Here is a 25,206-nt window from a genome sequence, read left to right as displayed (position 1 = left end):
GACAAGTACATGCTAATATGTCTTAGCGTGACATTCTCCAAGCTTTCAACGACGTATTGCGTTTTACAAATCCGTTGTGCACATAATGCATGTGGGGGTTTCAAGCCTTTTTCTATACCTACTCCTCTCCATGCTGGGCAAAAGTAACGTGCATTGATGAGTCAAGTTCGACGAATCGATCGTTAGGCATGAAACAAGACACTGCTGAACAGGAAGATAACAAATAACGTGATGACATACGTGCAAATCTCACTTTAACAATTATGCCTTAATGGTTATTCTTGGAAACTGCAGTTTTATTAACGTTAAACGAAAATGAAGGCAACTTGCAAATATATGTTAGATAAATTACTCAGAATAAGAATTTTAGGTATATTTGACATATTACTACAACGACTGACAAGTTGGTAACGAAATAAAAGTTTCTGCTTCGCTTGTAGTTTACGACAAGTGGGAAAAAACTTAGTGCTTATACCACCACAACAACTTGCTAGTTAGCTTCAAGACCATATGGTAATGAAACCCGTACTCAATTGTATCACGCCCAGGAATTAATTATTTAACTGCGTCGGAGGCAATAATTATATTTCCAAAGTATATAGCCTATTAATAAACTGCGGGTTTATATAATTTTGTTTCTGAGGCGTAATTTCAGTTCAGAACAGGTCAAATTAACGTTTTCGATCAGACTATTTTAAATGTAAAAACATAATATACTTTCTTTTCACAGGTTTTGATTTTGCTCACAGCATTACCACTTAAGTCTTTGAATCACGGCAAAATCGGTGGGAAAAATCGAATTGTTGTGTCATCTGGGAATAAATTTAGGGAAACCACAAACGTTTTTGGGACGTTAAATGGTTCTGCTTTTTGAATGTATGATCATCAACTATACAAGCATTTTTAACATAGTCGACGATCGTTTTCAAGAAGGCTAGTCGATGATCGTACGACTAATTGCGTGCAGTGCTTTGAAACGAAAACTTTAAAGCAAACGTTAAATACCAATTCTCACCACATTGCAGATTTTGGCCAAGCATGCTTGGTTGAGTTAAAAGCTGATATTAACAAAATCACCTGGGCGCTTTTTTATCCGGCTGAAAGAAAACAATCAGTGAGAAAATGGTTAGGTGCGATCTATTTTACACAATTTGTTTTAAAACAAATCCTGTTCGAAACCAAACAAGTGCAACGGAGCAAACCAGATCATTTCTCAAACGCGATGCCACCTACACTTTATGCCGGGAGAAAAGTCCAATTGCAAACGACCCAAATCTAAGAGACAACAACCCACACACTTTGAGCCGGTAAATACATAAAAGTGTGAACAACTATAGCCGTCTTTGAATTGGTTTTTGACATTGATTAAAGATTGTGTATTGTAAGTTCTCGCAGAGTTCGGTGGTCTCAGCAACGAAATTCTATCATAACCAGGCATATATATTTACATTTGTACAGGATGTGGCTTTGCTTGAAATGACTCATGCTCAACCCTAACCTGTAACACAGCACCGTTTGCAAAGCAAAACGAAAACAAAGGGAAAGAGCGTGCCATCCTTTTTAGAGCGACAAACCGCGTACCAAATCATCACGCAGGCGTTTGTTCTTAAACCACACAATCTTCTCCCGACAAATGTGCTCCCTGAATGATTTAGTGCATGGAACTTTCATGTATTGGAATTACGTCAGATAATACGTGTTTTATTGAATGTGGAAAATATAATAATCATAAAATTTGTTTTTCTGATTTTCATAGCGTGTTTTTCATGATGGCTCAACGGTATTTCCCTGTGATTAAGTGAAGTTGTTTTTGAACAGTTTCCATGGAACGTATTAACAGCACATACTTGTTGATGGGAAAAGAACATTTGCAAACGTACTGGGTAACTTTGATGCTGCTAACTCTCATTGACTGACAAGTTATGCATGCATATGTTTTTAATGGACTGAAAAAAGAAAGTCAATGCACGTTTACTAGAGCAGTGCTCTCAACAAAAAACTTATTTTACTCGCCGCGTTTTTAGTGTGAAAAAAAAAACAGTTGGACAATCATATGAGTCACATACAGATAGGTTACAATTCTTCTCGGTTTAAATTTCGGTGTCGCCATACGTTTTTGCGGTTTGCCTACCCATAGCAGAGCTGTAAGTCGGCGGTGGCTTAGGTTTTTTTTAACAAAGGGCTTAATTCGGATTTGACTTTAGGCTACATTGTCTGTGCGTAACCTTTAGAAAATTATATTAGGCCTACCTAGATAAGTAGCTATAGTTGCTTGACTTAATCGTACGCTCAACACCCCTAAAACATTCCTGTTTAAGCCACTTACGATACTATATTATATATTCTGTGTTTTTATGTTAGACGTTTCAATCTAACTTTATGGGTCTAAACGAGCTACTTGGGACTCGGGTTCGGGGCGGGCTTATGCTTTCGGGTTCCGGTTTGAGTTTCAGGCCCGCTTACAACTCTTACCCATAAACCGGCAAACCTGTTGCAAACAATAACCGAAGAGCAATCGGAAATAAACTGTCTCGGCCGATGCTCTTTTAATCCCACTCAAGTCCTTGTTTTTGGCCCGAAACTGTAATAGATGCTGTACAAATCACGTGAAAGCAAACCAAATGGTTTATTGTATGCACGATGAGACACGAAAACCAATAAAGATAATCACAACACAAACAAGCATAGCACCAAAGTAAGAACAAACTCGCAATAACGCATCGAAATACTAAAAAATGGTGGCACCTACGAAAATAGAGGCACCCGAGAGCTCCATACCTCGAGAATGCTCTCAGACACATGGAACAGAAGTGGTGGCTACGAAAGTGCATCTTTAGGGACTTCTGCTTCTTTGGCACAAAACAATTGGGTACAACGACCTTCAATATTAACAGAATTTACTCCTAACAAAAATGGACCATGTACTTCCACAAAACAAGACGAAGAGAATGGAAAGCCGACATCGGAAATTCATCAACAGGAAAACAATACTGCAGGTGATCGAATTGAAAAGCGGCATCGGCAGTTTGTTCGATAGAGAAGAGCCCCAGGATGGTAATTACGACGGTTTCTAAGTGAAAACGGATGGCATTAAGCTTTCGGAGACTGAAGATGATTGGAAAAATCTTCATCGTCTTCATGCCGGTTTGAAGATTGTTGAAAAACCTGTGCGGGACTAAACGAATCGCAGAGAAAACATAGCGACCTAACAAGCAAAAACTGCTGCAGCCATAATGAAAAGCAATTGTGTGTCGAATTTGCGTTCAATAACTTTTTAATAAAGGACACATCCAACTGGTAGTTAATAATGTTGTACGGCATTAAGTAACTCACGGTCATTAACTGCAAGCATAGAGCAGATAATTTAAGCGCGAGGCAAAAATCTTTCCACATTTTGGATGTACAATAGAAATTTGGGACAAAAAGAACGGGCCCATTTAGGAAGTCGGTGGAAAAAAGAAGGAAATGAGTAGCTGTCGATTTTGTAGGTTAAACAAACGCTTTCGTTTTGCTTCAGAAAACCGAAAATCAATTTGGCCGGAGTAAGCTTATTAGTACAATGACAAACAACACATTCCTAATCATCAATACAAAAAGAAACTAGAGGTTTGAAAAAATACACGTACATTTTTTTGTACTTTCTGACATAACGCGCGTTGGTCTCACCGTATTTAGATCAGCAAGCTCTTCATCAATAAAAGATCGGATATCGCGTTCCAACATCTTCTGGCATTTTACTCGGACGGCTTGGAGATCTTTCTTGCTTCCGTGTAGTGTCAGAAGGGCAGAGACCTGCGTAGACGCGACGGCTTGGATCGAAAATTGTGTTAGCCTTGTAATTCTGACCACTGCTTTACTGCTACTGACTGGCTTACTTATCATGCAAAATCTTTTCTGACTAGACAGCAGGTACAAATACATGACGATAATGTGGCACTTGCTATAGCAGTTCACACAACAAGGACAGAACTTCTAAAAACTCTAACCAACGTCGTTCAGCCTTCGGGAATTCACATGCATTTTCAAGACTGCTTGGACGAACCAAAACGTCTTCCAAAACCTCTTTATATCAAACCTGACCACTAAATACAACTCTTCTATGTACAATAAGCACACAGACAGCCAATACAAATGTTACTTAACCAAACTGGAATAGTTAAATAATAAATTTCGAGTCAAAAATTACCCTAGTCGCATATTACACAGGTTAGGCCTAAAAAACTTCATATTTACGTCACGCCAAAGGCGGCAGCAGTAGGGCATGATGGTGAGAGACCGGATACAGAGTCGAATAGCCTTTAAACAAAACAATGTTAATAGGAGATAGCACTAGGAAATATACACATGTTTGCGACAGGATGTATACGAGCCAAAATGTACATGGATTTGACCTAAAGTTACCTTCTTATATTTTCGCTCAGCAAGATACGCCCCGATCGCTCTGAAAAAGGGAAGACACCACGCTGTTTAATGTTCACTCGTCCAATCAGCACACATTCTAGTTAGTACCAGAACTGCGAAGTTCGCTTAGTTTTTTTTTAACTTACATTTTCCATATTCTGACGTCATAGCATCCACTGCGTGACTTAGAAGATGACGTCACTCTCCATAAGTTGGCAATCACTGATGCGTGGTCTCCTTTCCGGAGATGATCGCCCGCAGCCCTGAAAAATTACAACATGTTCGTCAAGAACAAGAAAACAGTTAATTTGTTAAAAATAGTAAGTATCAAACTCGCCTCAGAAGTAAAGGTATGTTGGTGGGCATTGATTCCACAAGAATAGAAAGAGCCACGCCCCTTTGACGCCCATCAAAACAGCTGAGAAAAATGTCAGAAACCTACAGTGGCATAAAATATGATTATGGTTACAAACCATAAAATGGCAGTGAGGATCAATTCAACACTAACCTCGTTATGAAAGGAGTAATCAGTAAATGGTTGCGAGTCGACATTTCGTCTGCACGGGATTGTGGCAAGACAACGTCGTACAACTGCCGTCATATTCCGTGTCCATTTCATACGCTGTTGCATCACTTCCAAACCGGCTAGGGCATTCACTTCTGTTTCAGCAGCTCCCTCTAGTGACGATGCCGTGGAGCGCAAATGAAGGAGATAGCTGTTACATACATGCAGAGTTATAAATACGAAAAATTTGATTTAACAAACACCCGAACATCGCTTTTATACCGAAGATGTGTCTTTAAATTGCCCATTAACCAATTATTAATTTTCTTACTGTAGCCAAATGGCTTTGCGTCCTTCAGCAGTCGCTACATTGTAAATGGCTGCTTCATAAACATCAATGGAATTTCCATCCGACAGCTCCGTAAGCAAACTGCGTAGGTAACATTATACATGTACATATATTGTACATTTTCAAAGGATTTGTGACACAACATCGCCTTACCAATATATCAGCCAGAGGTAAGCCTTCTCATGTTGAAAGCTTTCCGTGTCAACGTTACCCTTGGTTTTCTTATCTCCGCTAATCAAAGGCGCGTCATGTTTAAGCAATTGCTTGTATTTGTGGAATAGCTGGGCCGCAGTCAGGCCATTTTGTCCTAATATGTAAACAAAGCATGATTTGATCACAACGTTACCAATGCCTAATCCTTTATAAAGGTTCATAAAATCTGACAGAGCAAAGTTCGTATATGTTCTGTACAATGATCCTACCTTCCAGGTCGTAAAAGGTCGATAGACAGGTTTCCATGTAAAGCAATGCGGCTTCCTTGTCCGGGCTGTCACAGTGAAGCTGGTACATCGCAGCAGTGTAAGCGAGTTTGGCTGACGATGGGCGAGCTGTAACCGCGCGGTCGAACGTCTGAAAACAAAAGCATTCACAGAGGGCCAAATAACTTCAAAATTGAAAGTTCATTAAACAGAAAGATGCATTTGGAATAGAGACGCATCAATTATGAATGATGTTATGCTGTGCCCACCTGCGTGATTCGTTCCGCATTTCCACAAGCAAGGATGGAATCGATCCACACACACCACACGTCTGTCAAATGGCGATGCTCCAGGTCGGAAACAGCGTCATCGGATTGCATCATCTCCACCAAGCGCCTGGCGACAAAAAGCGTTTAGGAATGAATACTTATAAACGGTGGTTCTTAGCCGGTGGAAAATTATATACAAGCAGGCGGAAAATGTACAACAGTTTTTTACTCGAATATCCAAAGTCAAATTGTTTGGTCACAAAGTTAAGCATATTTAATCTAATAAAGAACAGTATTGTTAATTTTTGTTAATGCACGTCGACACAAGACATCATTACAAAAATAACATTCGAACGTTCGAACTTGTTGATTGACTTTGAAACTACACCATAAAGGTTAAGAACCACTGACTTGCTTGTTTGATATTTTGCTCAAAAGTTTGCGGGAAAAGCCAAAACCACCAAACGACACTTTTTGCCGGCTAGACCAAAACACATCCTGTTTGGTTGAACTTACTCGCAAGTGATGTTAACCGCGTCCCATCGCTGCAATGACGCTTCTAGATCCACTAAAGCGCGGTAGAGAGGCAGACAGTTCACGGTGTTCTCGGCTGGCGACTTGGTCGGGTCATCACAAGACAAAAGAGCTTCTACAGAGCAAACAGTGGCAGACTATTACCAACCATATTGACCGACAAGAATCAATACATACCTTTAATAAACTCTCGTAGTTGATTGGGATTGTTGTTAAATCGGTTCACTCGAGCAAATGAGAGTGTGACATTCTGGTCAGTAGCACACAGGCCGTAATCAAGTTTACTGCAAATAGATTAAACAACGATATAAAGGAAATTTACAATCCTAACAGGTTGGAACACTATATACGGATCTGTTCATAAGTTTAATGGTGAAAATAACGGCCCAAATAGACGTAAAAAACGACATGCTTTATTGTTCAAACGTTTCGGCAAATATCACTGATGATGGCATGAGCATTTGCCGAAACGTTTGATCAATAAAGCATGTCGCTTTTTACGTCTATTTGGGCCGTTATTTTCACCATTAAACTTACTAACAGGTTGATTTTGCAAGAAAAGCACAAATTTAGTTCCGTCATGTATTTTGTTTAAATGCTCAACATCATTTTAAAACATTCACCTCAAGCTGTCATCATAAAAGCAGTCCGGCAGGCCTCCGAACTCTATGACATGGATAAATGTCAGATGAAGTCTGCAGCTGTCCTGTTGTGTCAGCGGAAACTGGAACGACTTGACAGAATTCGTCTCAACAGCCAAAGAAGAAAGTTTTGTCTGACGCAGTTCTTCCAGTTCCCTCAAGGTATTCTGCAGCAAAATAATGTCAAATTGGGTCATGTACAAATACTTCAATTTTATATCAAACGAAAACTCTATCTAAACAGGAAGTCTTTAGGAAAAAATGGGCATGATTTGGTCGGTAGAGCTACTAACACTGAGCTTCACCTTTGGCTCGACCTGGGAACTTCTGGTAGGTGGCGCAAAAGAGCATAGGCGTTTATGGTGCTGTTATAGCAATTTGGGTTTCCGGTAAGAATAATTGCTGAGTCAGCACCATAAACGCCTATGCTCTTTTGCGCCACCTACCAGAAGTTCCCAGGTCGGGCCAAAGGTGAAGCTCAGTGTTAGTAGCTCTACCGATTTGGTCGGTCAGGGTAACCCGTGTTATGTTTATTCCCGCTATTTTTTACACTTTCAATCCGATTGTTATGAAACAGTTTGCCATAGTTTTGTTGGCAATGCTTGTACTATCTGTCCCATTAAAATTAGACCTTTGTGCCAGACATCAACGTTTTTTAAGGCGAGTGAAAGAAAAAATCACTTGCTACGAATTTTACTTCCACCACTTACTGCCAGCGTAGCAAGCGCTTGATCTCTGTCAGAACACAGCTGAGCAAGATGACATCGTTCCACGATGGCACACAACAACCATGAAGAGTAATAGTCCTCAGTCTGTGTCAATTCGGGAACTTCCGCTGATTCTATTGCAAACCACAAAGTTAACAATAGCGTTTCACAGGGAAAATGGGCGTGCTGAGATAAATCTTTACTTACCATCGTTCAGTGTTGCTTCGTATCTGTGAATTAGATTGTGGATGAGCTGATGATACAAACCGTCCAGTTTTGCGTAAGACCAATTCCACTTCATCACCTGATAAATAAGTTGTTGTCAGTATAAAAATTCCACGGTTGCATTTCCCATTTTGAAACCAAAAAATGACACAATTTTCCGAATGTTCTTTTCGGTTCTTTATTCTTCAAAGGATTAGATACTTTGCGAAAAACAGAAATAATCACAATTTTATTTTTACGTACCTCGCGCCAAACACGTTTGGAATATGGAAGAAGCAGCAAAACTTGATCAATTATATCCTCCTCTTCTTCCTTGTTTTCCAGGTCACCATGGTGATGATGACGTAGCAGGGGCAAGTAAGCGCACCAAAGTTGTTCAGATTGCTCGGCTCGCTCAATTCCCAAACACAGAATGTTCAGTGCCAGATCCAACCTGTAACAATGGAATCGTGACTTCAGTTTGTAGTTTTTCGAAATTGCAGGAATAAAGTTGGTTTAGATGCAAATTATGGGCCAGCTTTACATTTAAAATTATAAATGTAATATACTATGGGCTTGCGGTGAAATTATTTGCAACTTTAGTGTAATGGACAAGACTGCTATCAATACCCAGCCGGATGAAAATGCTACTGTAAAGATTTAATATACATCCGTAATTCTTAAGGTCTTTAAACATGCACTGTACAAGAACGAACATTTTGCAGCATATTCTTGAGAATTACTGGTCTAAGCAGGGAATTCGTTTGTCAAATGTATTTTTTTTTACTTTTTGAACAAACCACCTTCGGTCCATTGATGCTGCGCTGTCCATTCCCGTCTGAATGAGATAACTTCTCGCTACTTTAATTCGAAGTTCAACGTCATCCGGATTTTTTTCCAAAGTTTGATGAAGTCGTTCAAGTGCGGAACATTGCTCGTCCCCAGCAGTGGCAAAATAACGAGGTCCAACGTCCAAGGAAAAGATGTCAAGATCATGAGCGTTTAGTAAATCTATTTCTTGTGGAAACAAAAAGGGGTTTAGAATGGGAAAGTTAGACCAGTTACAAATCCAATGCTGTTTCTTTGTCACAAAAATACATTATTTCCCGAAATTCGTAATCCCTATACCTTGCTCCTCTTCGTCAGTTTCTTCATTTTCCTCATCTTTATTCAAGTCTTCCACCGACTTTTGATGATACTTTAGCGGTCGACGTTGGGAACGTATTGTATGTGGCATCTGCGCAAATCGAAAGAACAGTTAACAATGGTGCGATTGTTTTAATAAAAGAAAACACATTCGGTTTGAAGACAGAATGTATACTTGATTTTTCTCACAATAGCAATATTATTTATTAAAACACGTATTTTAGTCCATTATACATTATTATAGCCGCGTGCATTTTTGCTTTAAACTTCTGTTAAGTTTGTATTGATGTTGTGACAGCATTAATTGATGAAACGGTAAAAATAAAATGCATTCATTGTGCACGTGTTATTTTTTCAGTTAAATATATATTATTCTTGGGGCTAGTGCAGCATAGATGGGTCACAATGTCAACGTAACCCTACCTTCGACGGCAGTGTGTTGTTAATGTGGCTGACCAGCAAAATGCATTTTTCATCCAACGTCATTGATGTGGCTCCACACAAGTTTCGTACAACAGTTTCCGCAGCCTAGCAACAAAAACAGTCGGTAATTGATACAGAGGGTCACTTCAAAAACGGTTTATTGAGGTTTTACCAACCAACTAAGATATGGGATTTGGCTTTGTATGAACTCGACTTACCTCTAGGTGAATAGCGTGAGAGTCTGACGATTTAACTGCCTTGCCGTCTTTCTTTTTTAACAGCGACGGACAATACGAAAGCAGGTCAAGAAATAGTTCGTTCGGTTTCAGGGTCATGTCATCTAGATGCTGGGCTCGACATTTAGCGTCTAAACATTGTCCGTGTAGACCGTACCTGTCAAAACACTCAATCCTAAAAAAAATAACTAGCATTGTTTTGGTTTTAGCAATTGAAATTTGCAATGCACACAATTCGCTTGAAACAGAAACGTTCGTACATGTGTGGTTAGCAATCAGCTAAGCGCCAAAACGTGCTAGATATGTCGTACACGCTAACCACTGCACAGGGGATTGCGCTTAATTGCTTTGTCGTTAGTAAGGCATTTCCGGGTTAACGTTGCAATCACAGTGTTTCTGTACTCACCGACACACAATACGATCTGGCTCGATTTTGTTGCTGAAAGTGGTTGAGGCAATGGTCAAATTTTCCTGAGTGCGCAGAAATGAACTGAATCGGTAGGAACGGAAGGCCCGCAAATGCGACTGGTACGGCATCAGTTTCTGCGCAAGATTAAACGCTGTTATAAGTGATCACTAAATTACAACGACCTGCATTATTTAAGTTGTATTTTAACTGTACAGAGAGGTGGACATTAAAACCGATAGTGCTCGATTAAGAGTATGTGGAAATGTAATGATGGAAATTATACCGATTCATCTCTGTGTTCTTCCTCTGCATATGACGTCGGGACGGTTTGTCGCGCGATTTCGGCTATGTTTATTTTCCATTTTGCAAGACATTCTGAAATATAAAGAACATACGAGTACTGCTAAACAAAAGTCAAAACATACTGATTACTGTAATCTGTCGTCAAAGAGTTGATGCTACCCAACGGTAACACTCTAGTACATAAATCACATTACGCCAGGCCTGCGATAGGCGAGATATACTGAAATAGAGTCAGCCATAGGCGTGGACAAGACTTTCTGTGATGGGATTTGACTCCACAACCAGGTGATAATCGCCATAATTTGCCTAACCCATTTCAAACTAGTTTCGATTGGTCTGATTTGCATTTAAATGCTCAACAATTAATTCACCTGGAGCTGCAAAGAAGCGAGTAATGGCAGAGCTGGATTCTTCTGCAATGATGTAAGGCGCAAGACGCTTCGCAGAGAAACTACTTTTGACGATCGAAGCTGCTGCCAATTTCGTCTCGTCTGATACAATAGTGCTGGTGAATTTCGAGAGATCGGAACTCGATGAACGTCGTCTTTCCGTATCCGATTCTACACAACGGAGAAACTAGAATGGTGGCTTTCTGATACACTTCCATTTTATATATTTTATACGATATTTACCAATTTACTATACACATCATTTGATCTACACATATGATTGTTTTTGTAAACAAACTAATGGGTCCCCACATGCGTGTTTGTGCGGAGTTACGGTAAACAAATGTTGCGGTGATTTTTAAATTCTTAAGAACAAATTTTTAGAAAGCGTTAACCCAACAATGAAAAATTTTGTTGTATTTTTTGGCACTATTATTGTCGTATAATTACAAAAACATTAAAAAAGAACGAAACAAATACTTTCAATTTAATCTCTTGCTTTGACCCAGATATTGTCGTCCAAGGTCGGGTTTTAAACACAATTTTTTCTAGAAAGCTGTAACAGTTGTGTTACAGACAATTAAAAAGCGATTTGCCGCAAGTGTATACATCATTTAACTTTGTTTCGCAAAACGAGTTTTTCATTTAACTTTGTTTCGCAAAATGAGTACCATTGACCTGTAGGAACCTTTAGGGTGCACACACCAAACGACTGTTTGACCTTTTGACACCGTTTTCAATAGCACGCCGTCCTTGGTGTTCAACAACACCGTTTGACCTAATTTATACATGCCTTGAGTATTTGATTAAAAAAAAAACAAAAAAAAAACGCTACGTTATGGCGAAAGAAAGTTCTGAACTGTGTTAGTAATACCTACTAATTGACCTTAAGTAACCCGCGGCCAACCTGACAACGAGCATTTAAAAAACTTTTATCTTGCAAAAAAGTCAAGTTTATTTTTTCATATTTAGTTTGTTTAACAAAGTTTTGCTTGACATTATACGAAACCGAAGCACGCTTATTAGGTTTAAATCGCGTCATATGTGTGAAACCTTTGCCAAAACTGAAAATGTGAGTGATAACTTAATAAAACGACATAGCATTGCTGTGCAAAACAGCTGATTTCTAAATGACGTCTCTCACCGAAACGACGTCTCGTAAAACGTCTGTCCGACGTCAAGCTGAGCCCTCCCGCTCTGCCCTATTATTCGTAAACGTACTCTCTTGGGACTTCTGCCTACAGTGTCTTTCTTGACCAAACGAGCGTTAGACACATTTACGTTTCGGGGGCCTGTGGGTGTGTCGCTGGGTCATTCGGGGTCAAACTTCAGGTGGACCAAGTTCAGATTAATATGTAACATATGTCCAAATTTCAATAAATTTGAAGCACTCTTTCTTTACTAAACAAGCGTTACAAACCAGCGTTAAAAATTTTACGTCTCGGGGGCCTGTGGGTGAACCGCTGGGTAATTTGGGGTCAAACTTCTGGTGGACCAAGTTTGAATTAATATCTAACATATGTCCAAATTTCAATAAATTTAAAGCACGCTTTCTTCACTAAACGAGCGTTACAGACCAGCGTTAAAAATTTTACGTTTCGGGGGCCTGTGGGTGAACCGCTGGGTAATTTGGGGTCAAACTTCAGGTGGACCAAGTTTGGATTAATATCTAACATATGTCCAAATTTGAATAAATTTGAAGCACTCTTTCTTGACCAAACGAGCGTTACAAACCAGCGTTAGACAGAAAAAAAAAAAGAAAAAAAGAAAAAAAGAAAAAAAGAAAAAAGAAAAAAAAAAAAATACGGACAAAAACAATATGTGTCCCCTTCAGGGAAGGGGACCCATAATAACCTGATCATCGAATGCACTGTAAACGTTACAGCAACTTACCTGAATTTTTTGACATTCGCCGTGACTTTTTTAGCGTTGGCGTAAGAGGTGGAGCTTCTAATAAATAGAAAGTAAGTTTTAAAATAAATCTCCGTTTGTCTCCATATTTAATAAGTTTTTCAGTACACGGTATTTAACTCTTTTACAGCTCCAAAATCAAAAATATCGTTAATCATAAACCGGCCATTCGACAAGATTCATCAAACAGCCATGAAACTTGGTGTACACGAGCTAACAACTTAAGGCCGATAAATACGTTGCTATAATTAGGTGTTACATATTAACTAACACTGACCCGAAGCCAACTCGCTCGTCGTTTTATTGCCACCGTTAACGGGACTGCTGGGTGGCTTTGTAGAGACAGCCGCGACTTGTGCGACTGGTTTTTCAACTTCCTGATCAACCAATGGGTTTAGAGATACAATCACCTCCTTTACACTTCCAGCACTTTTTCCCAGCTTAGTTGGATCTTGAATTATTGCTTTCTTCAAATGCGTGGAATCTGAATTGGTTTTTACAGTGGACCTTGTCACTGGTTTTGATAAAACAGCAGTTAAAGTTTTAGCGTCTTTGCCTTGCTGGTTCGTTGGACTAGCAGAACGAGAATTTGCTTTTTGTGGGCTTAAACGCTTCTGCAAGTCGAGTTGAATTCCAAGTCGTTCGTTCTGCTTGTGTAGAGTCTTTGCCCGCATTAAAAGTCTCGCCTTTTCCTCCAATCGATTTTTAAGCATCTGAATTTGGATTGATGATCTTTTTAAAGCTTGCAAAGGAACCTTTTGCTTTGAACCTTTTGCTCGCATACCTGTGGCAGTTTTTTGCTTTGAAACAGTTTGCTTGGCCGTTGCATCAGTTAATACGCTCTTGGGTACAACAGGTTGTTTGGGAGACGCTTTTACTTCAGGCACGGCAGACGATTGTTTGGCGTTTTTACGGGCCGGTTCGGCAGAGTTGATTGCAACGACATTTTTTTGCTTTTGCGCTAACTTGTTCACATTGTCATTAGACGTAGACTTTCGTTTCCTTTTCACCCTACTCGGGGCTGGACTAGAAGACGGCGTGGACTCGGGCTTTGGCTTGTTCAAGGTTGGGACTGTTTCGGGCACAGACTTTTGTTGCTTTTCTTCAACGTCTTTGGTTGTTGCCTGCTGTACAGGTGACTGTTTCGCATCAGTTGGTTTTAGGTTGTTCAGAAATTTATGTTTCAATCTTTGCCGTTGTTTCATCTTCCCTTCACGCTTGTTGAGTCGTTCGTCCACCTGGTGGATCACGTTAAGCTCCTTTTCGATGTTGGTCTCGAGTGACAGAAGCTTCTTTTTTAAGACAGCTGCTTCTGTCTTCCAAACCTTAATCGCTTCGTTTCTTGCCTCTTTGTGCGCTCGCAGTTTCAATATAGCTGTTTGGTCATTTTTTATAAGGTCGTTGACTCGGGTTAACTTGTCTTCCACATTTTCAACATTTTTCCCATCCGTAGAAGGCCTTGAATCAATCAATGTTTTATTATTGTCTGCTAAACCATCTGTAGAATTGGCAACATCACTGCTAACAGGGAATGTTGGCATTTCATCGTTACAAGGTTCAGTTTTAACGTCCTCTGCTTCCTTTGGAGGTGTTGACACATCTGTAGCAACTTTTGTTGTTAAATGCGTTGCAGTAGGGAAAGGGGATTCAGAAGACAGTGTAGGACCTTCTTCTTTGACAGCTGCTGACTTTGCTCTAATGCGCTTTAGCATATCCTCTAGTCCTTCCACTTTCGGCTCTACAGTGCTAGGCTGGTTGGCTTCTTCATCATCTGACATCATTGTAAGGTCAATGACGGCATCTGGGTGTGAAGTGGGCGTGTCCTTATCCAAAACTCGTTGGCCTAATCTAGTAAAGACCGACTTCCGGTTAGTCGTAGGCTTAGAAGAGTCTGCCTGCGGGAAACAAGGTTTCGATTCCACTTTGACAGGCAAATGAGAGGATACAGTCGTTTGGCCTACACTTTGCGCGGGGTCACTGGAGGTTGAGACAATGGGGTGTGGTTCAGTTTTTGGCAAAATATTTTTCGATGGTTTTACAATATTCTGCTTTTTACCCTTGCCTTTCGACTTCTTTTGTTTCTTTCGAGGTTTGATCTTTGTAACTGAAGGAGTTTGAGTTTGATTGCCTGTAGGAATACCTGAAGAGTTCGGCAATACTTCTTCCATGAGAGCCTCAATTCGCTCTCTTTGTTCCCGTATTGCAAAAACCGCTGGATGAGCTTGTAATGCACGCAACCTTAATGCGTAATTCGCTTTTCGTTCGGCTAGCTGGCTTTGCTGGAGTGCTATGTTTAGCTTTCTTAACCGTTTCCACTTGTCGGGTTTCTTCAGTAGATTCTTAATCTGTCTTTGTAGCGTATTAGTCCGTTTAGTTGCATTTCGCATTTGTGATTGAATTGATTTAGGTCCCTTGGCTGCCCGTCGCATTTTTCTCCTCATTGCCTTTGTTAACGGCCTGGGTGAAAAGTCGATCTCAGCACCGGTTGAAGTGGACGGTTGGTTGGACAAAAGAATATCAGAAGCGTGCAAGGCTTCAGTTAAAGTCATATTTGAGGTAGTCGGTATTACGGGCATGGGCGAGGGATAAGGGGGCGCAGGGGGGTCGGGAAATCTAAGCGACATAAGAGGTGGGGGCGGCTGAACTGGAGGGGGTAGGGGAAGTAAGGGGACGCGATTCGGGGTGGGAAATAAAGCTACAGGACGAACGGTTGGTATAAGCGGGGCAGCGATCGATTGTGGCTGAATTGGTGCCGGTTGATGATTGGAAACGGGATTTGTAGATTCTGAAAAAGGCGTATTGTATAGACTATAGAGATAGTTAAATGTTATCAGTTTTGGTCTGACAGTTACGACCTTATTATTCTGAATATATTCCTAATCTACGTACCTGCCAAACGTGTATTTGCCCGTTTTGTAAGGATTTCTAGTAGAAGTTTTTCCCGCAGCTCGTCTGCATCTTCAGTAGAACGTCGTTTGTTCTGTACAACACAATCATGTGATTACACAAGTAGAAAAATAAAGGACACAAATTCGGTTCTTACAGTGAACGGTGTTGGTTGAATGGCAGGTTCAGCTTTTACTTCAGGGTCCTTTTCTAATTTTGTTGTCGTTTCTGAAGTCACTGTCTTGACATCTTCATTTCTGCTCTTGACAACTTCAACATCTATGCTCACTGAATGCTCCCCAACCAGGTTCGACTCCATTGAAAACGGTAACTTAGGCGGGTCAAACGCGTGTTGGAATTCATTCCCAGAGTCTACAGATTCAGCTGGTGAAGGAAGGGCATCATTTGGATCCGAATTTTGAAGCTTTGTTTTAATGGTTTCCCTTATGGCGGCTACATCAGGCATAGAAGGTCGGTCCGTTGGTGGTAGGTCTTCTGAATTTTGTCTGTCTGTTGAAGGTTTGAGTGGACTGTCGAGCAGGTCCCATATGCTTTCCTGTGATGGTGTATGATCCATACATGGTTCTGTGCCCGGTGGAATAAGCTGTGCTGAATCTTCTGCTGCCAAACAAGTTACCAAGTTTTCAAAGTGCAACAATACTAAACCTGCGTTCTCAGCAATATGAAATCAATCTAATCGTTTTTTTTTGCATCTAGTTTTCCAATTAAAATAGATCAGTACTCTTTTATGATAAACATGACAGGAAACGAATAAAAAAAAACAATAATTTTAATACCATGTGCAGGATCAATATTGTTGTTTTTGGTGATTATTGCATGGGCGACATTTCTCTCAACAATTTCATCATCACATTCCAGTTCCATTTCCACTTCTTCATAATTGTCCCCACCCAACATTGGCTGGAAGTGATAAACATTTCAGATATACAAGTGTAATTGGCACATTCATACTTAAAGAATATTACAACCCACAATACACGTTTTGCTTACTTCGCCTAAATTGGGCAACTCCTTGTTGGTAGTGTTTTTATTTGACTGAGTCTGTTTGTCCTTGAGTTTTATAAATTGCTTGCTTCCTTCATCTGGATTGAGATTTCTATCAAAAACAATGGCATGTCATCAACCAACACACTGTTTTACAATCAGCAAGGCCAAATGAAACAACAATATTTTAAAATTTCATGCAAGCAGGTATGGCATGTTTCGAGAGAAGTATTATTCACAAGCAAACCTGATTTCTTGCAGTGAAGTCTTTGTTTGCTGTGACTTCTTTCTCATTATTTCTCCACCCAATGTTAATATGGACGGATCACGGTAGTCCTTTTTCCTGGTAGAATAACAGATATAGGTGTTGAAGCAAGAATCACCAACAGTGGTTACTTTATGTAATGTTGTTTAATATACTTTGGTGATTTTTCTCTTGATCTGCGACTTGAAGTGTTTTTGCTGACAACCACAACCGAAGATCTTAGAGACATTCCCTTTGTTTCAGATGATTTTGCACCACTGTAACTTTTAGGAGGGATCTTTTCTTTGGAACGTGACCGAGATTTTGACTTTTTAATGTCATCTTCTTTGGATTTTTTCTTCTGAAACACGTTAATAATATGTAAAAGCATCAGCCAATAAATGATAAGCTGCAGACAGTTTCGACCTATAAGGGCTCATCAGTGCAGCTGATGACAAGAGATCAGCCAAATTGACTAGTGTAACCATCCAACGGCACTCCAGTTTGTTGGGAGTAACAGGGTTTTTACCCAGCCACACTAGCCAATATGGCTGATCTCTTGTCACCAGCTGCACTGATGAGACCTCATAGGTCGAAACAATGTGCTTATGGTAATGTTACATTTCAAAGCAGGTGGTTGATTTTCTTTTTAATTCTCTATCCCCTTTGGCAAATTAAAATAATAAAACTTAACCACAAGGTTGATTAACAAACCAATAACAAATAATAGTCCTGCATACCCTTAACTTTTTTGGTCATTATTGTTTTAAGGCTGTGACACTAGTTAAGTAAACCTCTAAAGTAGGCAATGACAATCTAGGCTAGTGATGGGATGATACCAGGTTTTGAAGCGAGTACCGATACCGAGTACGAGTACCACATGTATATGCCTTCGATACTGAGTACCAAGTACGATTACCGAGTACTTAGGTGTAGTGTTGTACTTAGTTGTATATCACTGGTTAATTTATCTGCCATGGTCGGGGTACAGGCATGCACACACACATGCCGAAAAATGTAATCTCCACGTGATAGCGAAAAAGATACGTAAACTGGCGGAACTCTTTTCCAATTTTGTGCTGTCCGAAGCAAATATTGGCATAAAGTTGCCCATATTCTTATGGTGTAAAACGGCCTTTGGTACTCGCATGTTGGTATCAAAAACTGAGGCAAAATATTTCGATACCATTGAAATCGTTCGATACCGAGTACCGGGTACTCGACCCATCACTAATTTAGGCACTTATGTGTCAAAACATGGTGTTTTATTACACTTGTTAGTGACAACAAAAAATACACCCACTACTGATTTTACATTAACAACTAGAATTAGTTAAGTGCTCTACCTGTTTTACTTTCTTCTTTTTTGACTTGGTTTGTTTCTTATCTGTTACATCTTGATGAGCAGCTTGTTTATCTCCAATGACGGCATCAGCATTTCGCTGATACGCAGTGGAAAGTGCCACAAGCCTCAGATTAAGTAGTTCCTCATCATCACTTTCCTGCATGAAAAAGTTCCATTACAAAGACACAATTTACTGTGACTGTGAAAAGTATTTAATAGTGACACTTCCACACACATTACATATTCTTGTATATGATATATATATGAAAAGTGAAATTGTGATAAACTCTTTCTATACTTTGGTATAAAAGGCAGTGTTTTTCAGACTTTGGTTGTTGTACCAACAGGTAAAAAAGAATAGCAGATGTCTAAACACACCCAGATGGGCTCAGTTTGATAGCAGTAGTGCATACATATTGCATTATATTAACGTTTAAAATCAATAACCACCATTAAAAATTCACGAATTATTGTAGTTAGCAGGGTTAGATAATATGTTTCAAACTCTTACTCCATAAAAAACCTTGAATGTTTACGTATTATTTGGACCCAGATGGGCTCAGCTTAATAGCAGTAATGCATACATATTGCATCATATTGACGTTTCAAATCAATAACCACCCCTAAAAATCCAACTAAATATTGGTAATCATGGGATGAGTCAGATAAGCAAGCCCCAAAATACTGGACAGCATGGTATATGTTAATTTAATTCCTTTTGGCCTTTGTTGGTCCAGTTAACCACATTATTTTTTATTAGCAGCCACTAAAAATGGGATGAGGTCACAATCAACCCCAGTGAAATATAATTTTATTCTACAAAACAATAGGCCACCTCCTTTACTTATACTTTACCTCCCATTAAAGTTGACCACTCGAAACAATACAGGATAACTAGTTACTACACAAAACATAATGGCATTGTTAAACACATGGCATTAACTAAAAACAAGAAAGGCAACCTGAAGTTTTGTATGGCTTGTGTATAAAGCAAATACACTTAAACATTTTGATAGAAAATCTGTTATGGTGCAGTAGGAGCAAAAGGATCTATGTAATACATACTAATGAAGGATTAATTTCTGCATGCAAATGTGCATTTAACTTCAGGCAGTTTGCAACTGTTATGAACCTCTTTTATACAAAATTTTTGCCAGTTACAGAAACTAAACCAGTGGTTCTCAACTAGTTTTGGGCCATGGACCACTGGCCCAGTAAAAATAATACCGTGGACCATTTCGTTTTTGAGCAAGATTGAAGTATGCATACAAAACAACCATGTGGGCTTGAATTATAAACTTAATTTTTAAAAACCGATTTTCAAGAAGTGAGATACAATTATTAAAAGCTAACATTTTGATACTATTTCAATGTGTAAAATGCAATCATCTGTAGTTTATCACTAAATATAGTGGACGTCCTGTGGATCACCTAAAAAGTCATCATGAACCACTGGTGGTCGATGGGCCACCAGCTGGAAACCACTGTACTAAACCAAGCACACAGAAAATTAATTTTGGTTAACACACACCACTACATGAAAAGGGCTTTGAAAAAACAAGTGTAAAGCAAATGAGTCATTATACATTACTCCAACATGTATGTCACTTGTTAAGCCAGATGGTTAATGACTAACATCTGCAGCTAATCAACCATCCAAGGGTTTAAATGGTGGGACCAAAATGAATAAAATCCTTGGCATTTCCAAAAGTGGCAATGTTCTGTGCTGTTTAAACCACAGTTTGTACATCAAATAATGAGTAAATAACAGAGAAAAACAAAAACAAAACAATAACAATTTGCATGCACTTATAACAGTAAATTTAAACTGTATTTCCTAAAGTTGTTAGCTAGCTCCATGGCACTTACTTGATCAGGATCTAACTCTATTTCTTCTTCCTCTATAAGTATTTCCAATATCTCTTCTGTTGGGCTTTGGTCCTTCATTGGGGGACTAGATTCTGTGTGTTGAGTAGTTAGATCACCTTTACTTGCTGCTATTTCTGAAAGATGATGTTCTTCTTGCACAGTTGATTCCTGATTTGATAAATAAATTGTAACTGCAATAAAGTTATACTGTTTTTTACTGAAGCATATCAAACATACTTGCTGTGCGTCACTGGTTATTTCCGGTGCTTTTGGGGACATGCTAACATTGTCCTGTTAAAACAGCATTAAAAACCTTCTCTTGCAACTCACCAGTAAATAGTAATGTACTGTTAATCAAAACTTACATTCTTATTATTGGATGGTTCGGTTTGCTGGTCAGACAACATCATATCAGTTGATTTATTTTCTTCTGTTTCCATATTAACTATATTTTTTGCAGGACTTCTTTTTGGACTTGTTGCTAACTGGACAACCTCTGTTGATTCAGATTGCAAATTTTCATCATCAGGTGGCAACTGTTCAGTTGGTTTCAAGGCATGATGTTTCTGATCAGGTGATCTTAATCTTTGTGAGTTTACTGCATCATCGAGAACTTTTCGAATGTCTTTTACTGGAATGCTTTTTCCACCAATATCCATTTTAGCTAAGATTTATAAATGGTAGTTGTAAAGGTTCGTGTGTAGTTTTGTGATATCGCTGGTTACAAACATGCCTTGCAAATAAGTTAGCAGGGTTAGATAATATGTTTTAAACTCTTACTCCATAAAAAAGTTGTAGGTGTACCTTCATTTGGACTTATATCTTCAGAAGATGTTATCTCGTCAGTTGCCTTGTCTAAACGATTTTTAATAGCAGATGCAATGTTTCTGGAGTTTACTTGGGATCTACAAAAATGGAGAAATTCTGTTATTCAAAACAATTTATTCAAACACAATCATAAACATTTTGTTATCATCCACAGACAACATTGCTTTGATAATCAAAATCAGTGATTTTCAACACATGGGTCATGACCGCCTTGAGGGTCGTTTGTCATTTTAATGGGGGTCGCGAGGCCTTTCGATAAACATAAAAAACTTAAATGTTTATCAGCAATAACAAAATAAAAACATCTAAAAGCAATGAAACAATCAAACCATATGATTTAAAAGTATTTTGTATTCCCTTATAACCATTAGTCCTTTACAATTCAAAACAACTGCTTTGTTACAAGATAGGGTGATAAAAAGACAATTCAATGCAAGTGCCCAGAACCTAGTGGGGAATCAAAACACTTATAGTATGTAAAGCATCTATGTGTTGTAACTAGACACTTTATGTATGAAAACTGAACAGACCAGGAAGCTTAGACCAATTCTCTTTACCCAAAGTGAGAGTCTAGTGATTATTAAAAAAAAAAAAAAATCAAAAGGGGGGCGCATGTTACATTTGGTTGCTAAAATAGATCCCGGAATGAAAAAAGTTGAAAACTACTGATCAAAATAAATATGAAGCAGTTTTTTGTTTGTGCATATGGCATGTGTGGGAGTGGACAGGAAATCAAATGCACATAACAATTCTCCACAGAGCCTACACACACTTTTTAACTCACACAACCCACATACACTTCATAGGAAATGTGAAATCACCTCTGATGTCGCTGTAACAGTTTTTCAAATGGGACGTGTCGATTTTCACTGTGCGATACAACTCTTGATTGTGTTGGACGACTTTTAAGTCTGAATAAAATTTTCATTAATTACAAAAATCTACTTCACACTCACACATATATATAGCACTTTCACAAGTATTATACAATCATTGGTGAGTAGATATTAAAGCATTAATATAAAACTTTTCCAACATACCTGGGAGTAATTGCTTTGGAAGGCTCAATGTGGCGACGTTCTGGGCTATAGGACCTGGCAGGCCTATTTTGTAAAAATTTATCATCGGGGACATCTCTGTATGTATCAACTGCATAGGATTGGGCAGTAGGCTCATTTTCCGATCTGTGTCTCATGTATGCATCTCTACGCAACCTTTCCCCATGTGAATAGTAATCTGGCTGCCTTTGTAAGCCATATGTGGGCTCGTAAATGACCCCTCGATTGTCATGGTGCCTTTCATAACGCTGAACTTGTCTCTGGCTTATAAGTGGTGGAGGTGAGACATTGCGTGATGATTGGTAGACCCTTCGTATATCAGGACGAACAGCTGATCTTCCTTGCCCTGACTGAGAAAAGTATTGCTCAGGAAAGCATTCTTTGCTCCGAATGTGGTGAGGAATTATTTGGTGTGGTTCAGCTGCAATAAGATGCTGTTGTGGCATATTGCTGGCTGTGTGCATTTCAAGTCTGTGTTCAATAGGCAGAGAACCGGTGATGTTGGCTCGGGCATAAGCATCTAAACACATTTAACAGAGGAATTTAGTTGTATTCACATTTCAGCTACTAGGACAAAATCATACAACCATTATATTTTAGTAGGGCAGGGTTTACAATCCTATTGCCTTCGGAATTTACTTCATCATTATAATCGCCACGATGATCCAGGTGTCTACCAACAGCTTCTGACAATGCTGCGTTGAATGCGTCATCTGTTAAAAAGTAGATAAACACATTAACCATTTGTAAAATCACCATGCCTTAACCTTTGATTTACCTTCATCCATTCTCCCAATCTTTTACAGAAAAACTAGCAGTCCAATAACATGACAATTTTGTTCTAAATCCTATGTAACATTGCAGTGGTTATTACAAGCTTGAGAACAATTCATGGTTAAATTTGCAGAGCAATAGAAAAGTTTATGGTCATAAAGATATGGTATGTATTATTATTGTCTAGTCATGGTACAAAAACAGTCTTACTGTTAACAACAAACTATAACAATGGTGAGAAAACAATTTTGTATGTCTGACAATACATTTTACATCAAGTTTTTACACAGACATGCATATTGTCTAACTACAGTAAACCAAATAAGTTTTTCGAGTGCATTTGTTAAAAAACATGTTCATGACAATTTAACATGTAAACTCTTAAATGCAGATAACACTTGTCACATCAATTCATGAAACATTTTTTTTAAGTTTTGGGGAACTATTAAGCTCTATAACAACAATAAGTTACTGAAACGAAACAAGTTAGGCATTATTTGAAGTTTTTGGTTTCACTTACATAAAACAAACTGTTTTAAAAAACAATATACATTACATGTTATATGGCATTTACCATTTAACATGTAGTAGGCAAAAGCAAACACAAACAGAGCATAATATAAACATGATTAATTAAAAAATTGAATTTGTATGAGAGCAGCGAGGTTTGAAAACCACACATATTGAACTTGATTGCAAACCATAACATCGGAGTAGGGTGGTGTGGTCTTAAGTTATTTTAGCAATGACTTTATGGCATCATTTGCTGCATCAAAGTAGGACCTTCCATCAGGGGTTTGTTGAGATTTCTCGGCACCGTTTTTTAAAAGAACTTTCACTGCTTCCACATGTTCTTCATATATTGCAGCCAACAGAGGTGTAATGCCATAGTTATCTGGTTGGTTAACATTTGCCCCAATACTTATCAGATATTCAATTATGGCAACATGTCCATAATCTGATGCTGTTACAAGAAGAAGTTTCCCTTTGACACTGTCATTGGGGTCATGTTTAGACTCAGACACCAGTTTTTCAACCTCATCAAGTTCTCCATTTTTCACAGCCCAGAGAAGATTTTCACCCATGACAATCAATTTATCGCATCAACAGTGCAACCTATAACCTAATAAATTTTATAAATCTAAACCAATTGTAAGTTACTATTGGCATTTAGTATTTTGATTAATAAATAAATCGCTAATTCGCTATGCCTCGAGTGAAGTGAACTTCTTATGAATAACACACACAAACACAGTAATACATATTTTTAAAGTTTGTAATCACTCCACAAAAGCATAAAACATTAGGAAACAAGCAAAAGACAAATCACCTAAAACAAAATCGCCGGGTAATGACACGGCACGTAAAATATTTTCTTAATATTCCGAAATATTTTTAAATGTTTTTGCAGCAATTAAATTCGCTAATTCCGACCAAAACATCATACTGTGACCTTCTAGACTAGGACTAATTTCTTTTTGCTAACAGTCAAACTCAAACACGGAGTCTCACGGACACGGGCATGTTTGAGACTTCGAGCAAGAGAAACAGGACAACGGAAATACGGAAAAAATAAGGTTTGAAAACGGGAAAGGCGGAAAAACAGGAAAGACGCGTAACAGCTGTTTCATCGTGGTAATTTCATGGTAATAATTTCATCACAGTAATTTTGTTCTCAATAATTTTGCAAAACCGGTAAGAATAAAACTTAAAAAAATATCAGCTACTGAATCGTCTGCAAGAGGCATACTTCACTCTCAACGATCTTGCTTTGATGATCCGAAGACAAGCATTTTTTACACAATGCGTGCGAAAATGTGCAGATGCAAAGATGTGCAGGTCTAAATGTGTGCACAGTGTAAGTTTTTGCAACTTATACATTTTCAAAAAAATTGTGCACATTTTGATCTGCTTGTTTGGCAGTTTTTGGCACTTGCACCGTTTTGAATTACTCTTTTACATTTCCGCGCACTTTGTGCAATGTGTAAATGTTTCTATACGTGCCCCTGCTGCCGATGATGCCCATCGATCTGTTGAGCGAACCGGTAACCAAGGATGGCAGTACGGTACGGTACGATACGATGGTACGGTACGGTACGCAGCAAATTTCATCAAAAAGTACGGTACGTAGGTACGCAAAGAAGGCTGAGGTACGGGTACGGTACGTGGTACGGTCCTTCACTAGAGCGTACCACCGTACCAAAAGCGTACCGTACCACCGTACTGGTACGCATATTAAATGTTGTTTAAACGGTCATTTTTGAATCGTTACCATTTGCAGATAATATCAAAATTGTCTGAAACTTGAATTTAAGTTGTTTAAAACATTATTCATCACAGTGTCCCTGTAC

General features: G+C 38.8%; 2 protein-coding genes across 6 annotated transcripts; both read right to left on the bottom strand.

Moving 5' to 3' along the window:
* Window positions 1-2,607: 2,607 nt before the first annotated feature.
* Window positions 2,608-22,927, bottom strand: LOC145237493 (uncharacterized). Of its 5 annotated transcripts, none has more exons than XM_080100373.1 (41): window positions 22,860-22,927; window positions 22,669-22,794; window positions 22,064-22,601; window positions 21,845-21,934; window positions 21,000-21,100; window positions 20,561-20,859; window positions 20,433-20,486; window positions 20,196-20,363; window positions 18,328-18,483; window positions 17,158-17,342; window positions 16,985-17,080; window positions 16,744-16,849; window positions 16,530-16,653; window positions 15,890-16,353; window positions 15,736-15,826; window positions 13,124-15,631; window positions 12,829-12,885; window positions 10,918-11,106; window positions 10,527-10,618; window positions 10,241-10,377; window positions 9,817-10,009; window positions 9,599-9,703; window positions 9,158-9,266; window positions 8,833-9,046; window positions 8,294-8,483; window positions 8,033-8,129; window positions 7,829-7,959; window positions 7,101-7,285; window positions 6,655-6,761; window positions 6,460-6,592; window positions 5,944-6,070; window positions 5,678-5,825; window positions 5,409-5,562; window positions 5,238-5,336; window positions 4,910-5,117; window positions 4,739-4,839; window positions 4,548-4,664; window positions 4,402-4,441; window positions 4,234-4,296; window positions 3,667-3,792; window positions 2,608-3,070 (listed from the first exon to the last, which is right to left on the bottom strand). In XM_080100373.1, exons 1-41 carry the CDS (start codon window positions 22,867-22,869, stop codon window positions 3,059-3,061), a joined length of 8,250 nt encoding a protein of 2,749 aa, XP_079956499.1. In that variant the 5' UTR covers window positions 22,870-22,927; the 3' UTR covers window positions 2,608-3,058. The 5 variants fall into 5 exon arrangements, with proteins under 5 accessions (XP_079956499.1, XP_079956501.1, XP_079956502.1 ...); XM_080100375.1 differs by having other exon boundaries at window positions 8,833-9,040; XM_080100376.1 differs by having other exon boundaries at window positions 9,817-9,991.
* Window positions 22,928-22,929: 2 nt separating this feature from the next.
* LOC145237495 (myotrophin homolog) lies at window positions 22,930-24,078 on the bottom strand. The gene has a single exon (XM_080100379.1). The coding sequence runs from the start codon at window positions 23,938-23,940 to the stop codon at window positions 23,590-23,592; it is 351 nt and encodes a 116-aa protein (XP_079956505.1). The 5' UTR covers window positions 23,941-24,078; the 3' UTR covers window positions 22,930-23,589.
* Between the last annotated feature and the right edge of the window lie 1,128 nt (window positions 24,079-25,206).

Source organism: Phallusia mammillata, chromosome 7 (assembly GCF_965637545.1).
Source record: "Phallusia mammillata chromosome 7, kaPhaMamm4.hap1.1, whole genome shotgun sequence".
In the NCBI taxonomy this organism is placed as follows: domain Eukaryota; kingdom Metazoa; phylum Chordata; class Ascidiacea; order Phlebobranchia; family Ascidiidae; genus Phallusia; species Phallusia mammillata.
The sequence above is the reverse complement of the archived record's forward strand: the minus strand, read 5'-3'. Positions and strand labels throughout refer to the sequence as shown.